Source organism: Calidris pugnax, unplaced genomic scaffold (assembly GCF_001431845.1).
Source record: "Calidris pugnax isolate Ruff unplaced genomic scaffold, ASM143184v1 scaffold257, whole genome shotgun sequence".
Lineage (NCBI taxonomy): Eukaryota > Metazoa > Chordata > Aves > Charadriiformes > Scolopacidae > Calidris > Calidris pugnax.
The window spans coordinates 237,262-254,778 of NW_015091033.1; the positions used below are offsets into that span (position 1 = coordinate 237,262).

The following is a 17,517-nucleotide window of genomic DNA, read 5'->3' on the forward strand; positions in this document are numbered from 1 at the left end:
ACAGGCCATGGGATGAGGAAATGGCCTCAGGTTGCACCAGGGGAGGCTTAGGATGCATCTTGGGAAAAATTTCTTCACGGAAAGGGTTGTGAAGCCTTGGCAGAGGCTGCCCAGGGCAGTGGTGGAGTCACCATCCCTGGAGGGATTTCAAAGCCGGGCAGACGTGGTGCTGAGGGACATGGGTCAATGGTGGGTTTGTCAGTGTTGGGTTGATGGTTGGACTCCATGATCTGAAAGGTCCCTTCCAACCTCAACCATTCTATGATTTTGTCATCTGCTTGAGCCCAGTGCTGCGTAAGCACCGTTTGGCTGTATCCAGAGCCAATAGAGCACAAATCCAGCATAGAACAGACAATATTGTCAAAATTCATAAGACATTGACTGCAGAACTTGCAACACAAAGTTACATTTCTTTCTCTTGTGTCCACAGTGCTGATTTATCTCCTGTGCATTTCTGGGATCGGACAGGTTCCCTTTTGGATTCTCTCTCTCTCGGGAGCGAGGTGTACGACAGCGAACTCAACGATCCCCATTACGACCAGAGTCTGCTCGAGAGCCTTTTTTACACAGCTCCTGTAAGTGGAGAGCAAAAGGAAGGTGCTAAATATGTAGCTCCTAAGGTGAAGAAAATCAGAAGGTTTCAGTATTAGTAAGGCTTAATAAGCATTAAGTATCATACAGAAGCTTGTGAGAACATTCCTTAAAATTAATCCTATTAATAGAATACTATTAAGACTACGAAGTCAAGCTGCAAGTTTGGAAATTACTAGGATTGAGGCTGTCCATGAAAACATTTTTTTAAACTTCTGAAAAATTTGGATACAATTTTAATTGGTTTTAAGTATGCAATCCACAAGTTGTTTTTTTTCTTTGTCATAACCGTTGTGTATCTTGCCAGACAATGATAATTAACTTCTTATTTTACGTGCGTTATTTCTGTTGCAGAAATCTGATTCCAGTTTGAGTGATTTCCTCAGTGATGATGATGTTAACAGCTCCAAAAAAATAACCAAGGCAGAAACTCTCAAGAAAGCTGATCTAGTGAATCTACAGAAGGATTCTAACACCTTTGATCAGGATCTGAAGGTGACAGAAATTGAAGCCAGGTAAATAGTTACATTAGTGACTTGTTTTGCAGCATCTTGAACATTGTAGTATTAAGTTTGCAGTAAGTTTCCAGACTACATTAAGTTATGTGGGAGTCTTGATCTGCTGGAGGGGAGGAAGGCTCTGCAGAAGGATCTGGACAGGCTGGATGGATGGGCCAAGGTCAATGGGATGAGGTTCAACAAGGCCAAGTGCCAGGTCCTGCCCTTGGGTCACACCAACCCCATGGACGCTCCAGGCTGGGGGCAGAGTGACTGGAGCTGCCTGGCAGAAAAGGACCTGGAGGTGTTGGTGGCCTGTGGGCTGAACATGAGCCAGCAGTGTGCCCAGGTGGCCAAGAAGGCCACCAGCATCCTGGCCTGTGTCAGGAACAGCGTGGTGAGGAGGACTTGGGAGGTGATGGTCACCCTGGACTGGGCACTGTTATGGAGACCACCAAATTTGTTGTAAAAAATACATTTAAAAATGAACATTTTCATGAATGATCACAGAATGAATCATGGAATGACATGGGGTTGGCAGGGATGCAGGGACCTCTGGAGATCATCCAGTCCAACCCCTTGCCAGAGCAGGTCCCCCAGGAACATGTCCAGGTGGCGTTTGAATGTCTCCAGAGAAGGAGACTCCACCACCTCTCTGGGCAGCCTCTGCCAGGGCTCTGCCACCCTCAAAGTGAAGAAGTTCCTCCTCATGTTGAGGTGGAACTTCTTATGTTCATGTTTGTGCCCATTTCCTCTTGTCCTATCCCTGGGCACCACTGGAAAAAGACTGGCCCCAACCTCCTGACACCCACCCTTGAAGGATTTAGAGGTGTTGATCAGATCCTCCCTCAGCCTTCTCTTCTCCAGACTAAAAAGGCTCAAGTCCCTCAGCCTTTCCTTGTAAGAGGAAATATGTAAGAGGAATAATATGTAATAGATGTATTATAATATATAATATATGTAATATAAATGGATGTAATATAAAATAAAGTAATATGCCACCAACTACGATTTTCCCTTCATGGGGCTGTGTTAAGAATGTTTGTGTAGTCCTGATTCTCAGTTTTATTTCCCCTGTTAGGCCACTTGCTTCTCCAGAAGATGACACAGAAGGATGTCGTGTCACATCCCTGAGTGCAGACAGGTTGGAGCTGCTGGAGCGAATCCACCTGGCCAGAGTCATCGTGGAAAGCTTGAAAATCCCTCTGGAGAGCATCCAGATGACCCCAAGGAAGAAAGGTTTAACGGGGAAGCCCCCAAGGCCTGCACCAGTTAATAAATGGTAAGGGGGGGTTGTTTCTCACCGGCTTCTTGTGCCTTCAAAGTAGATTTCTCTGAGGTCAATTGTGCTGTCCAGAAACTCCAGGTTTCTTATGTCTTCCTGTTTCTCTGCTCCTCGCAGGGAATTGTTTACTGTAGACTCCTGAAAGTTTGAGATGTGAATAATTTTTGGGGGAAGTACAAATGTGCTTCAATACACTGAAAACAAGAGGTTTGTGGGGGTTTTTTAAAGAAAATCTGACATATACGTAATCTTTTGAAGGAACTACTAACATAGGTACTTCAATTATTCTAGAAGAATAGAGTAACAATAAATTGTGAATAAGAAACTTGCCTGCTATGTTGAGTTCCATTGTGTACGTTAGATTTTTGATGGATTGTGACCATCCCTTTGCTTTTTTATTGGTAGCACCTTCTTTGTGGAGTACCACTTTCCAGTGGGAGCCTCCAAGGATGAAAAAGGCCAGGTCTCCATCACAACAGAAGTCGTTCGAGTAGCCTCGAGTAAAATCACAGATGATGGTAAGAGCTTTATTTCCCCCACCCTTGTATTTAATATTGTTGACTCCTTCATCTCTTAGAAATTATTTAGTAGCATTTTCTATGTGTTTTCTTATCTGCCTGAAAAATACAGTCTGATGAGTGGCACCTCTGCCAGCAGAATTGCTGCGCTGCAGGTAGTGGAATGGTCCTCTCAAGGAGGAGGAAGCCAAGGGATTTTTAAATTTTTTTTTGGCTTCCAAAAAGTATTCATATGGGGATTTTCAGATTTCTTTTCCTGGGGATGTAAGAGCAGGTCAGTAAACTCTTTCCTTCATTTCAACGTAAACCCAGTATCCTTTCTGCAATAGTATGAGGGTGATAAAGCAATTTTAGAAATATTAGAGATATATCTCAAATAAGCAGCAAAGCCTTTGATACAGTCTCCCACAGTATCCTCCTGGAGAAACTGGCTGCCCATGGCTTGGATGGGAATACCCTCTGCTGGGTTAAAACCTGGGCCCAGAGGGTGGTGGGGAATGGAGTTAAATCCAGTTGGTGTCCAGTCATGAGTGGTGTCCCACAGGGCTCGGTGCTGGGACCCATTCTCTTCAACATCTTTATCAATGACCTGGACGAGGGGATCAAGTGCACCCTCAGTAAGTTCACAGATGACACCAAGTTGGGTGGGAGTGTTGATCTGCTGGAGGGTCTGGAGAATAAGTCTTATGAGGAGAGGCTGAGGGAGCTGGGGGTGTTCAGCCTGGAGAAGAGGAGACTGAGGGGAGACCTTCTTGCTCTGTACAACTCCCTGAAAGGAGGGTGTAGAGAGGTGGGGGTCGGTCTCTTTTCTCAAGTCACAGGTGACAGGACAAGAGGAAATGGCCTCAAGTTGCGCCAGGGGAGGTTCAGGCTGGATATTAGGAAACATTTTTTCACTGAAAGGGTCATCAGCCATTGGAATGGGCTGCCCAGGGAGGTGGTTGAGGCACCATCCCTGGAGGTGTTCAAAAGACAGGTTGATGTCCTGCTGGGAGGTATGGTTTAGTGATGGTGATGCTCCTTGTTTGTTGTGTGGGTGTCTATTTTTGTCAGTTAGGTTGACGGTTGGACAAGATGATCTTGAAGGTCCCTTCCAACCTAGAAGATTCTGTGATTCTGTGAAATCATTTTTTCAGGTGCTCGAGTATGTCACTTAACATATGCAAGAGCTCAGAGAGTCTGCAGGATCCACGACATCTGGAGTCCTGTGCTCAAATCAGTAGAAATTAATCTTTTTACTGAGAGTCACCAGTGTTTGTGTCCCTGAGAGCAATTTATGTTGCGTTTCTCTCCTTGGTGAGCAGGGAATGCTGTGTGAGCAAGATGCTCTCTGCCCAGTCTTCCCAGAAACTGCAATTCTGGGGTGACTTTCAAATGCCTCTCCCATGTGGTCTTTTTTTTTTCACCCATCTTTCTGGGTGGCACTTGAGAGATCTGGGGGTAATTTTGAGTCCCTGAGAGCAATTTATGTTGCGTTTCTCTCCTTGGTGAGCAGGGAATGCTGTGTGAGCAAGATGCTCTCTGCCCAGTCTTCCCAGAAACTGCAATTCTGGGGTGACTTTCAAATGCCTCTCCCATGTGGTCTTTTTTTTTTCACCCATCTTTCTGGGTGGCACTTGAGAGATCTGGGGGTAATTTTGTGTTCTCTTGTATATTCTCTGTTCACGTCTTGACAAAACATCTCATTCTTTAGAACCTGGGCTCTTTGCAATCCCAAAATACTACAGGCTCCTGCACGTTGTAGTCATAGAATGGTTTGGGTTGGAAGGGACCTTAAAGACCATCTAGTCCAACCCTCCTGCCATGGCCAGGGACACCTCCCACCAGACCAGGTTGCTCCAAGCCCCCTCCAACCTGCCCTTGAACCCCTCCAGGGATGGAGCAGCCACAGCTTCTCGGGGCAACCTGGGCCAGGCTCTCACCACCCTCACACCAAACAAGTTCGTTCTAATCTCTAATCTAAATCTCCCCTCTTTCAATTTAAGACCATTACCCCTCATCCCTCCCCATCTCTCCTGTAGTCCCCCTTCATGTACTGGAAGGTCAGTACTTTGGAACTTAGAAAAATAGGGCTGAAAATAATCAGAAGAAGCCGTCGAGTCAATCCACTGAACCGTTATCTTTCCTGAGAGCTGTTTATCTCATTAATCAAAGGTGCCCAGTTGGAAAAATTCCACAGCCATCCCAGGCAAGCTGTAGAATTGCTGTGCTTCCTCTTAGAAAACTTTCCTTATGTCTAACCTGAGTTTTTCTCCTCACAAGAATACTTTATCCATTGTGAACACGCAAAACTTACCACTTCAACGCTGTTGTACTCCTTATTCTTCTCTACACCACTTTATTCAGTCTTTTCTTGCAGATAATACCTTTCTCCTCAACTTGCAGTTATTCTTGAAGGTCAGCTTTGCCTCTCACAAGATTTATCTTGAAATATGTTGCTCTAAATGAGACAGGGATCTTCCACTGAAGGAGGGACGGTCTTACCGCGTGCTAAGATCAACTTGGTATCAACCGCAGCCCTTAGATGCTGCTATAATATTAATTTTGTGGTGCTTCCCTGCTATTTTCTGGCCTTGGAAAATGAAAAAGGGTTTACTTTGGGCTGGCTGTTAATAAGTAATGCAAAATTAAACGAGTGTGTGTGTAACAGAGCAATCTCCAGGGGAAAGTTGATTTAGATTCAGTTAATTTTGAATAATTGTTGCTCCTGCGAGCGATTAAAGTAAAGGTAAATGAGCTGCAGAGTTGTAACATAAATTAATAAGTTGAAACCTCAGGAGGATTCTTGTTGAGGGTTCCAGTGACATCCTTTTCCTCTTCAGCTCCCAACCTTGCTTGGTCTCTTGATTCTGGCAGTTGTGGAAATGCTCTCTGTGTGTTTGTCCCCAAGTGTCATCACTTTGCCCTCGTACCTTCTGAGCTTCATGTGTCTACTCGCCCCTCGTGTTCTCTGCAGAGACTCAAGTTTTCTCTGCTCCTGATCCAGTTCAAAAGTCAAATTAGCTCCGAATCTGATGAAGAGCTCACAAGTCTCTGTCTTCCTTGCAGTGGTGACATTTCAGCAGCGGTTTGTGTTCCCTCTCCGTTTCGGTGGGACGATGATAGAGCACTGGTGGAGCTCAGACCTTGCTTTTAAAATCTACATGAGAAAAAGCACACAGAAAAAGGTACTTATCAAAGGTTGTTTCTATTTTGTGCGCTGAAAAGCAAGGAAATTCTTTGCACTTCTGTTCCCTCCAAAGGCTTACGCAGAAAGTAGTGGCTTCTCTAAGTCTTCTGTGATGCTTCATTGCAATCGCTGCCACCTCAACCATCAGAAGGCAAATAAAGTGACGTGGTTTGACTGAGCCACCTCTTAATCAACCATTTCCAGATATCCAGAAGGGAAACAACATTATTTTCAGATCCTATAAATTGAACTAACTGCCATTCAATCTTGTCACCCAATAAATGATTTTCTGAGTTCAAGACTGACAGGAGGAAAAAAAAATGGTCCTTCCCTCATTTTTAAAACCCATCTCTTGCCGCTTGAGCATATTGGATCAATTAGGCATCAGTACAGGGTAGGCATGGACCTGCTGGAGACAAGCTCTGAAGAAAAGGATCTGGGGGTCCTGGTGGACAACAAAATGACAATGAGCAAACAGGGTGCTCTTGTCGCCAGGAGGGCCAACGGAATCCTGGGCTGCATAGGGAAGAGGGTGGCCAGCAGGTCAAGGGAGGTCATTCTCCCCCTCTGCTCTGCACTGGTGAGGCCACAACTGGAATCCTGCCTCCAGTTCTGGGCTCCCCAGTTCAAGAGGGACAGGGAACTACTGGAAAGAGTCCAGCGTAGGGCTACAAAGATGATTCAAGGATTGGAGCATCTCCCTTATGAGGAGAGGCTGAAAGAGCTGGGACTCTTTAGTCTGGAGAAGAGAAGGCTGAGGGGAGACCTTATCAATGCCTACAAGTATCTCAAGGGAGGGTTGAAGGAGGAGGGAACCAGACTCTTTTCAGTGGTTCCCAGTGAGAGGACGAGGGGCAATGGGCACAAGTTGGAACATAAGAGGTTCCACTTGAATATGAGGAAGAACTTTTTCACATTGAGGGGGACGGAGCCCTGGAACAGGCTGCCCAGGGAGGGTGTGGAGTCCCCTTCTTTGGAGATCTTCAAGCCCCACCTGGATGCTCCTGAGTAACATGCTCTGACAAGCTCTGGGTGGTCCTGCTTCAGCAGGGGAGTTGGACTAGATGATCTCTATGGTTCCTTCCAACTCTAAAAATTCAGTGAAAATTCAGTGAAATTACAAGTCTTTTAGAAGAAAGCAGCTCGTTTAACAATACAAAATGAGTTAATGTGGATGCAGTTGATAGCACGACTTTGCCCAGTGTGAGGTGTGAGAAATGGGTGTAACTTGTGAATTTGGGAGGGGGGAAAAGGTACCTTCTCTAAAAATATTTGCATAATCATCTGCATGTGACGAAGACAGTGAAAGGTGTCAAGTCAGCTCCTGTTTTGCTTTAATCAACACCGGGGGTATCTGTTCTAATAGGAGCTTTTCTTTTCATGGGTGAATAAATTACATCTTGAAATATGGCAATTTTTGCTCGGTTACTAGGATTTGGGATGTTCTTTTTTGCATTAACCTGGAACTGTTTGCTCTAGGTACAGGGAGAATTTTCCTTGTTGTTGTCCAAGTGATACTTGAAATTGGAATTAAGGGAAACTTTCCTTCAAATCCTTCTTGGTAAAAATAATGGTACAGGAGTGGGGAGGGTAGAGGAGGAACCACAGCTTCTCAGGAGGTTTTAGTTTCCCAATAGGCCCTTAGTTCTTTAAACCTGATGGAAATCTTGCAAAATGGATTCTTTTTTGTGCCCTCAGCCAGTGGCCATTGGCTCAGCAGCCCTTCAGCTACTCAAGGTTATTCAGTCGGAGCTGCTGTCTCTCAGCTGTGAAATACCTGTGGACAAAGAGGGAGGTCAGCCACAAGTTGGCCCACTAAAGGTATGTCTTTTATTATATAGAGTTTAACAACCTGTTGTTACCAATTTTGGCTGGATGTTCTCTCTTTTTTCTTTTTTTTTTTTTTTTCATTTTTCTTCCTCTTTCATTTCTTTCTTTGTTTCAATTCACCAGGTCTCAGATATGAAGGTTTGTAAGACCAATACAAGATAAGACAAACCTGGTTTTTCCCTTAGGGTTTCTGAGAAATCTTTTGAACCTCCTCCAAGTCTAAGGATGTTGTTGTGTGACGTTCCCCTGGGTCGATAAGTCAGGGCTTGGATACAGAAACCACTCTACAGGGAGATTTTGAGTGGCCCAGTATTCAGGGCTGGGAGCTTTGGCTTCTGCTCCACGCGTGACATGAGCTGAGGTTTCTCCTGATGCTCCCCATCATTGGTACCACCTTGTCACTTCAGGAGTTACCTTTTCCAGTCAGAGTTTCTGCCAGCATGCTCCACTTCTGGTTGAGAAGAATTTAGAGTCCTGACATTTCGGAGGTTTGCCAGTTCTGAGGATAAAGAGATCTCTAGATTAAAAAGTGAAGGGTTAAGAGACCATTTGGGAATTTTACATTCAGAGCTCCTAAATTATTCCCAGTGAAAGTGAGCGTGGATTGTTTCTGTCACTGTAGTTCATGGGATGAGTGATATTTTCTGTCAGAGAAACTGTGAAACTTCGTTGAATCATAGAATTGCCCAGGTTGAACGGGACCTTTCAGACCATGGAGTCCAACCATCAACCCAACACTGACAAACCCACCACTGACTCATGTCCCTCAGCACCACATCTGCCCGGCTTTGAAATCCCTCCAGGGATGGGGACTCCACCACTGCCCTGGGCAGCCTCTGCCAAGGCTTCACAACCCTTTCACTGAAGAAATTGTTCCTGATCTCCATCCTAAACCTCCCCTGGCACAATTTGAGGCCATTTCCTCTTCTCCCATGGCCTGTTCCTTGGGAGAAGTAACTCCCAAGTTACTCTCTTCCAGAGAAGCCATTGAGCAGAGCTGCCAGCAGAGGAGCTTGCAGAAGGATGAAACATAGAGACCTGGCCAGGGCACGGAGGATAAGGGATGTCACCTTCTGAGCCCACCTTGTGTTCCTTGGGTTCTTTCTGACAGATGGCTTTCAACTCCTCATCTTTGGACGTGTTCTTTGTACCCTTTAGGAGTAGGTACCGTTTGGGATCTTCTGCCCCAATATCTTGTCTCATCCTTCCTAAGTCATAGGCAAAATTCTCAAGTCTGAATATTTTGTTTTACTTATTTGGGCATTTTATGGCTCCAGTCCTTTTCTTGATCCTGTTGTCTTGTCTTCTGGGCTTTGGGTTTGTTCCTTCCCTTCTTGCTGTCTTCTGACTGAATCCAGTTGGTCTATGATGCTCTGTAGCAATTAACACTTGCAAATTAACACTTGCAATTCCTTTAACCCCTATTCTGCTGTTTGTTTCGTTGCTTTCACACACACATTTTAATTCATACCAATCTAACTATTTCTCTTGAAAATCTTGAAAAGGGAATTCAGGTACAGGACAGAGTGTTAAATAAACAAAATAAAAGCAAAAAAACCCCAATCTCAGAAAGAAGACAAATGCAGTGGAATATGTTGACCACTGGAGAGAAAAAGGAGGAGCCCACGGAAGGGAGAGGAGTTGGGGGCAGCTAAAATCAGCAGGGGAATGTAAAAGTGGAAGAGCATTTAGAGGGAAACACTTATTTTTCATAGTTTTTTTTTTCAAGCAGCAAGTGCTGCAGCAAAGGAGCAAATGGCAGTTGTGATACTTTGTCACAGCACTTCTCATAGAACCACAGAATGACCTGGGGTTGGAAGGGACCTCTGGAGATCATCCAGTCCAACCCCCTGCCAGAGCAGGGCCACCCAGAGTAGGTTGCACAGGAACGTGTCCAGGTGGGGTTTGAATGTCTCCAGAGAAGGAGACTCCACCATCTCTCTGGGCAGCCTCTGCCAGGGCTCTGCCACCCTCACAGGAAAGAAGTTCCTCCTCATGGTGAGATGGAACTTCTTATGTTCAAGTTTGTGCACATTTCCTCTTGGGCACCACTGAGAAAAGCCTGGCCCCATCCTCCTGACACCCACCCTTTAAGTATTTAGAGGTGTTGATCAGATTCCCCTTCAGTCTTGTCTTTTCCAGACTGAAAAGACCCAAGTCCCTCAGCCTTTCCTCAGCAGAGACATGTTCTAGTCTCCTCATCATCAACATGTGTCAGTTGATACTTGAGGTTCTGCTTCATTTGATAAAACCACATGTAGTTTATTTTGCAGTGACCGTTGGTCTGGAGATTAGACTGGAGATGAGGAGAGGGTTCTTCACTGGGAGGGTGGTGGAGCACTGGAACAGGTTGCCCAGGGAGGCGGTTGAGGCCCCTTCCCTGGAGATATTCAAGGAGAGGCTCGACGAGGCCCTGGGCAACCTGGTCTAGTTGGGGGTGTCCCTGCTGACTGCGGGGAGGTGGGACTAGATGACCTTTGGAGGTCCCTTCCGGCCTGGACAACTCTATGACTCTATGGTCACTTGTAACCAGGGACAACTAAGAGTGAGCCTTCTGGGGGCAGGTCTAACAGTTCTTGAACAAAACATGCAGTGCTTTTTCCTGACTTTAAGTCACAGTATTTTTGTCTTTTACATGGGACACTTCTCCTGATGAACCCTCTTCTCCTCACACGATGCAGGTGTCCGTGGAGCTCGCAGCCGACAACAAAGACTTCACCCCCAGCTCAGCCCGGTCAGCGGCGGCCGCGCAGCGAGTCCCAGCTCACGCCGTAAGAAGTCCCCAGTTGGAATTCCAGGAGCCCAACAAGAAGAATGTAAATGCAGAAAGTCCTCTCCACTTGAAATTTAGCAGCCGTGAGGACTCGCAGAAGACGGGAACAGCTGGAATAAACGTCGTGCAGCCTCCACGGGCTCTACCGGTCCCTGTAGCCCATAATTTGATGACACAAATAACTGCATCCGAGGAGGATGGATTATTACTCCATGTGCTGTTGATGGTGCCGGAAGGAAAGGATTTTGTTGCTGGAGACTGTGGGCTCCACAGCTCTTGTAACGTGTATTTAAACTGCAAACTGCTCAGCAGCGAGGAGGCAACGAGATCTGCTGTCGTGTGGGGCACAACACAACCTGCCTTTAATTTTTCTCAGGCAAGTCACAAGTTTTCTGCTTAAGACTGATTAAAATGTGCTTTTCCAGACTGGCAAACGTATTTCAGAGATGTTATTTTTAAATAGAATCATGGAATGATTCAGGTTGGAAGGGACCTTAAAGACCATCCAGTTCCAACCAGAGCAGGTTGCTCCAAGCCCCCTCCAACCTGCCCTTGAACCCCTCCAGGGATGGGGCAGCCACAGCTTCTCTGGGCAACCTGGGCCAGGCTCTCACCACCCTCCCACCAAACAAGTTCTTCCCCACATCTCAGCTCCATCTCCCCTCTTTCAGGGTCACACACTTCCCCCTCTTCCTAGGGCTCCCCTCCCTCCTCAAGAGTCCCTCCCCATCTCTCCTGTAGCCCCCTTTAGGCACTGGAAGGCCACTATAAACTTCTCTGCTTGGCTCTGTCCAGTATATTAACAGTATTTTCAGTATTGTTTTGGCTGCACTGCACCATTTGAAATGCAGTTCCTTGCATCATCCAAATAATCATAGAATCATAGAATCATAGAATGGTTTGGGTTGGAAGGGACCTCAAAGACCATCGAGTTCCAACCCCCCTGCCCTGGGCAGGGACACCTCCCACCAGAGCAGGTTGCTCAAGGCCCCATCCAGCCTGGCCTTGAACCCCTCCAGGGATGGGGCATCCACAACTTCCCTGGGCAACCTGGGCCAGTGTCTCACCGCCCTCAGAGTAAACAATTTCTTCCTGATATCTAATCTGAATCCTTTTTCTTCCAATTTAAAACCATTTCCCCTTGTCCTATCATTATCCTTCCTGGCAAAGAGTCCCTCCCCAGCTCTTCTATAGGCACCCTTCAGGTATTGAAAGGCCGCTATAAGGTCTCCCTGGAGCCTTCTCTTCTCCAGGCTGAACAATCCCAGCTCCCTCAGCCTGTCTTCACAGGAGAGGTGCTCCATCCCTCTGATCATCTCCGTGGCCCTCCGCTGCACCTGTTCCAGCTGGTCCATGTCCTTTCTGTGTTGAGGACTCAATAATAAAGACCTTTGAAGTACAAAAGAAAAATACTTAGAAAAGTTTAAAAGGTTAAAACTGAAAAAACGTTGACTTCTTTTTTCCATTTTGGCAAGAAAACAGGTTACTGATGGCATCCTAATATGCAGATGTAGAATTTTTTTGGTTTTTTCCTTTTCAGTGTTTCTTTTTATTCTCAATGGAGATATGGACACAGAAGTGTGAGTGAGAGCCTTCCCCTGGCAAACAGTGGCATTTCAGGCATTTTAATAAAGTTATGAGTTCTTAATTTTTTTTATAGACATCTTTCTTTGGAAATGTGGGGATGCTCCAATGCATTTTTTTTTTAGCTTTTAAGAATACCTAGTGATTTGTGAGACTCCCTAGTCTGAAAAGAGAGAGATGTGAAAACATAGCAAAAGACATCCAAAACAATTCTCTGAAATGATTCATCTGTTGTTTAATAAACAGGTGTTTAAAGATCAAAGCAGTGGTTTTTAAGATAGTGTATGATAGTCCTAATTCTGCATCAAACTCTTCCAGGTGATGCCTTTTTCATTGACTTCCAAACACTTGGAGCGGCTGAAGAACAACGTCATGATTATCGAGGCGTGGAAGTGATAGCAAATAGCACCCAGTGTGTTCTGTGTCCTAATTCTGCATCGAACTCTTCCAGGTGATGCCTTTTTCATTGACTTCCAAACACTTGGAGCGGCTGAAGAACAACGTCATGATTATCGAGGCGTGGAACAAGATGGGCAGCCCTGGCTGTGACAGGCTCCTGGGACTGGTGAAGCTTCCCCTGCATCAGTTTTACATCTCCTTCAAGTAAACACCTTTCTTCCAGATTTTGTTGGGTTGGGAAATGTCCTGACTAACGAGATAGAAGGGAAGGGTGGTGTCTGGGGTTTGCATGGAGGGGTCTTAATTGTATTTTATAGCAAAAAGCGTTTTTGTCCTGCCAGGTTTCCTCTGGCACTCTCCTATCCAGAGCAGTAGGTGGGTCCTCACTGTCCTCAAACAGAAGTATGAGGTTGGGTGGAGAATGGCTGGAGAGCAGCCCCGAGGAGAAGGACTTGGTGCTGCTGGTGGGTGAGAAGCTCCCTGAGCAGTAGGTGGGTAAGTCACACTGTCCTCAAACAGAAGTATGAGGTTGGGTGGAGAATGGCTGGAGAACAGCCCCGAGGAGAAGGACTTGGGGCTGCTGGTGGGTGAGAAGCTCAACATGAGCCAGCAACTTGCACTGGCCACCCAAAAAGCCCCCCACATCCTGGGCTGCATCCCCAGCAGCGTGGCCAGCAGGGCCAGGGAGGGATTCTGCCCCTCTGCTCCGCTCTGGGGAGACACCCCCCACCCAGTGCTGCCTCCAGCTCTGGGGCCACCAACAGCAGAAGGACATGGACCTGTTGGAGCGGGGCCAGAGGAGGCCACCATGGAGATGCTGGGAGGGCTGGAGCCCCTCTGCTGGGAGGACAGGCTGAGAGAGTTGGGGGGGTTCAGCCTGGAGAAGAGAAAGCTCCGGGGAGACCTTGGAGCCCCTTCCAGTCCCTCAAGGGGCTCCAGGAGAGATGGGGAGGGACTCTTGATGAGGGAGGGGAGCCCTAGGAGGAGGGGGAAGGGTTTGACCCTGAAAGAGGGGAGATGGAGCTGAGATGTGGGGAAGAACTTGTTTGGTGTGAGGGTGGTGAGAGCCTGGCCCAGGTTGCCCCGAGAAGCTGTGGCTGCCCCATCCCTGGAGGGGTTCAAGGGCAGGTTGGAGGGGGCTTGGAGCAACCTGGTGTGGTGGGAGGTGTCCCTGCCCAGGGCAGGGGGTTGGAACTGGATGATCTTTAAGGTCCCTTCCAACCTGGACTATTCTATGATTCTATACAAGTGGCCACTGAGAAATAAAGACCTTATACTGCATGAGGTTTTGAACCAATTTAATTTGTGGCCCTATGAAGGAATAAAACTATAAGAGATCAAAGTGACTGCACAGGAGGTGTGGCTTTCCAGTGGTGATTTTCCAAAATTGTGACTGATCAAGTGATTTTATTCCTGATTACACTCTGTGTAGATCCCATTGCTGGGGATAACGCTTGTGGTATCAAAAAGCTCTCTGAATAATTGTGGTATCAAAAAGGTCTCTAAATAATTCCTGGTTTAATTCTTGTCTTCCCTGGTGGGTCTTTCCTGAGCTCTTTGTTCTTTTTGGTTCAATGTTCTGGCTTCTTGTTCAGTCAACTAATATACCTGCTTTAAACAATTTAAATTCATGGGAAACAGAAAAGAATCTTTTTAATGCAAAGGATTAATCCCTTTTATTTTCATCCAACTAGGGATAGGTGGAAATCAAATGGTGCTGGAACTGACTGGCCACAACTTTGTTAATTATTAGTGTGTCATTTGTGTATTTTTTTCCGAAATCCACGGGAGTTTACTTGTGTGTACCTTCAGTGTATTATTAGTTTTAACATTTCTCCTGGAGATTGTCCCTATTCCTTCTTTTCTTCTTGCCCAAGTCCATCCCCAAAGACAAATAACTGCCTCGTAAAAGTATAATGAGGCTCAGTATATTAATAGGAGCCTCTTTCCAGTTCATCGCCTCGCTCACGGGTCTCTGGGCTTAGAGTTAAGGCTGTGTTAGTTTTTGGAAAGCTCTGCTTTGTCATCACTGAAAATAGCCTTTTCTGCAGCTCGTGGGGCTGTGCTTTGTGAAGACCAATGCCATGGAGGCAAATTTGGGAGGAGTGGAGAGGCTCTGCAGAGAGATCTCGACAGGCTGGATCGATGGGCCGAGACCAATGGGATGAGGTTCAACAAGGCCAAGTGCCAAGTCCTGCACTTCGGTCACACCAACCCCATGGACTCTCCAGGCTGGGGGCAGAGTGGCTGGAGCTGCCTGGCAGAGAAGGACCTGGGGGTGTTGGTCGACTGTCGGCTGAACATGAGCCAGCAGTGTGCCCAGGTGGCCAAGAAAGCCAACAGCATCCTGGCCTGTGTCAGGAACAGTGTGGGGAGTAGGGCCCAAGAGGTGATTGTCCCCCTGTACTGGGCACTGGTGAGGCCTCACCTTGAGTACTGTGTCCAGTTTTGGGCCCCCTACCATAAAAAAGACACTGAGGTGCTGGAGCGGGTCCAGAGAAGGGCGACAAAGATGGTGAGGGGTCTGGAGAATAAGTCTTATGAGGAGAGGCTGAGGGAGCTGGGGTTATTCAGCCTGGAGAAGAGGAGGCTGAGGGGAGACCTTATTGCTCTCTACAACTACCTGAAAGGAGGGTGTAGAGAGGTGGGGGTCGGTCTCTTCTCCCAAGTCACAGGCGACAGGACAAGAGGAAATGGCCTCAAGTTGCACCAGGGGAGGTTCAGGCTGGATATTAGGAAAAATTTTTTCACTGAAAGGGTTATCAGGCATTGGAATGGGCTGCCCAGGGAGGTGGTTGAGGCACCATCCCTGGAGGTGTTCAAAAGACAGGTTGATGTAGTGCTGGGAGGTATGGTTTAGTGATGATGCTCCTTGTTTGTTGTGTGGGTGTCTATTTTTGTCAGTTAGGTTGACGGTTGGACAAGATGATCTTTGAGGTCCCTTCCAACCTAGAAGATTCTGTGATTCTGTGATTCTGAGATAGGTTGGTTTCTGACCGCGTTGAAAGTCCCACCTAAAATGAGCTTTGTGTGATCATCTTCATATTCAGATGGCTCGTTCTCATACTGGGGCTTTTTTTGTTTCTTTGTTTTTTCTTTTGTTTTAATCTATTCTAGGGATCCAAAGATTTCCCACCTGCTTCTCCAAGCTCAGTACCCGGTGGTGGCTGTGGACAGCTTTATGCCTGTGGTAGATGTTTTTACCGGCAGCAGAAGCGGAAACCTGAGGGTCATTCTGGCCATGGGGTCGGCAGATCAAATCGTGGCACTTCAAAGGCTGAAAAATGAAGAAGGGATGGCTCCTCCCATCACACAGCGCCCTTTCCACTCCCTGGACCCTCCTCCTGCAAAGCCCACACGGGTATTTTTCAGGAAATTCCCATTTTTGTTGTCAGGGGACAAGTGAAAAGGATTTTACCCCTGGGTTCACCAACGGATGGGTGATCCCTAATCTCTTTCCATCCTGTAGCCAATTTTGTTAAAAATCACAGAATCCCATGGAGTTGGAAGGGACCTCTGGAGATCATCCAGTCCAACCCCCTGCCAGAGCAGGGCCACCCAGAGCAGGTTCCACAGGAACGTGTCCAGGTGGGGTTTGAATGTCTCCAGAGAAGGAGAGTCCACCACCTCTCTGGGCAGCTTCTTCCAGGGCTCTGCCACCCTCAAAGTGAAGAAGTTCCTCCTCAGGTTTAGGTGGAACTTCTTATATTTAATTTTGTGGCTGTTGCCCCTTGTCCTGTCCTTGGGCACCACTGAAAAAAGACTGGCCCCATCCTCCTGACACCCATCCTTTAAGGATTTAGAGGTGTTGATCATTTCCCCCCTCGGTCTTCTCTTCTCTAGACTACAAAGACCCAAGTCCCTCAGCCTCTCCTCATAAGAATGATCACATTCTTTGCAGAATTAGATTATTTGTACTTTTTTCTTACCCACTTTCCCTCACCACTCTTGTCATTATTACCTTTTTTACTGCCCTGCGTTAAGTTTTGATGTTTTCTGTGAACTTCAGGGAGAAAATAGGAGGTAGTGGTTCTGAGCCCCAACTCTCAAGCTTCTTACCATCTCATGTTCCCAATCCTCGGGTTCCTAAAGAGTCATCCTTTCCATACGGATCTTCTTGGTTTTATTAGGACTTGGACCAAGAAGGGGAAGACCTGATGGAGCACGTGTTTGAGATCCACGTGGAGAGCGTGAAAGGACTCACTCCCTTGCAGTCCACAGTCTGGGGGGAGGCTGACTGCTACGTGCAGTACCATTTCCCAGTTCAAGAGACTGGTTCTGGGGCCCTGCAAGGAACAGAATTGCATGAGGATGGTAAGTTGTTAATTTTTTAAGGATACATCCTTATTTAGAGCATGGCTTTATTTAAATATTGCCTAGTAATGTTCTAGTTCTGCATCTTTTTACATGGTCCCTTTTAATTAACAATCCTAGAGGGCTTTGTGAACTCAAACACTTCCAGATTCATGGGGAATACTAAGGTTGTATTAGGGCCAGAGAGATGCTGGGAGGGCTGGAGCCCCTCTGCTGGGAGGGGGGGCTGAGAGAGTTGGGGGGGTTCAGACTGGAGAAGAGAAGACTCTGGGGAAACCTTGGAGCCCCTTCCAGTCCCTCAAAGGGCTCCAGGAAAGCTGAGGAGGGACTCTTGATGAGAGAGGGGAGCCCTAGGAGGAGGGGGAAGGGTTTGAGACTGAAAGAGGGGAGATGGAGCTGAGATGTGGGGAAGAACTTGTTTGGTGTGAGGGTGGTGAGAGCCTGGCCCAGGTTGCCCCGAGAAGCTGTGGCTGCCCCATCCCTGGAGGGGTTCAAGGCCAAGTTGGAGGGGGCTTGGAGCAACCTGGTCTGGTGGGAGGTGTCCCTGCCCATGGAAG

The 17,517-nt window shown here is 47.0% G+C and overlaps 1 protein-coding gene across 1 annotated transcript in view; it reads left to right on the plus strand.

The window, feature by feature from the left end:
• LOC106896287 (C2 domain-containing protein 3-like) overlaps nt 1-16,960 on the plus strand; it is a gene marked incomplete at its 3' end in the record, with an annotated part of 61,095 nt that extends 44,135 nt beyond the window's left edge. Inside the window, exons 11-17 of the mRNA XM_014956120.1 lie at nt 2,779-2,891; nt 5,940-6,058; nt 7,759-7,881; nt 10,572-11,039; nt 12,699-12,850; nt 15,764-16,007; nt 16,777-16,960. Coding sequence (XP_014811606.1) covers nt 2,779-2,891; nt 5,940-6,058; nt 7,759-7,881; nt 10,572-11,039; nt 12,699-12,850; nt 15,764-16,007; nt 16,777-16,960 — 1,403 coding nt within the window. The remainder of the gene's footprint in view (nt 1-2,778; nt 2,892-5,939; nt 6,059-7,758; nt 7,882-10,571; nt 11,040-12,698; nt 12,851-15,763; nt 16,008-16,776) is intronic.
• Between the last annotated feature and the right edge of the window lie 557 nt (nt 16,961-17,517).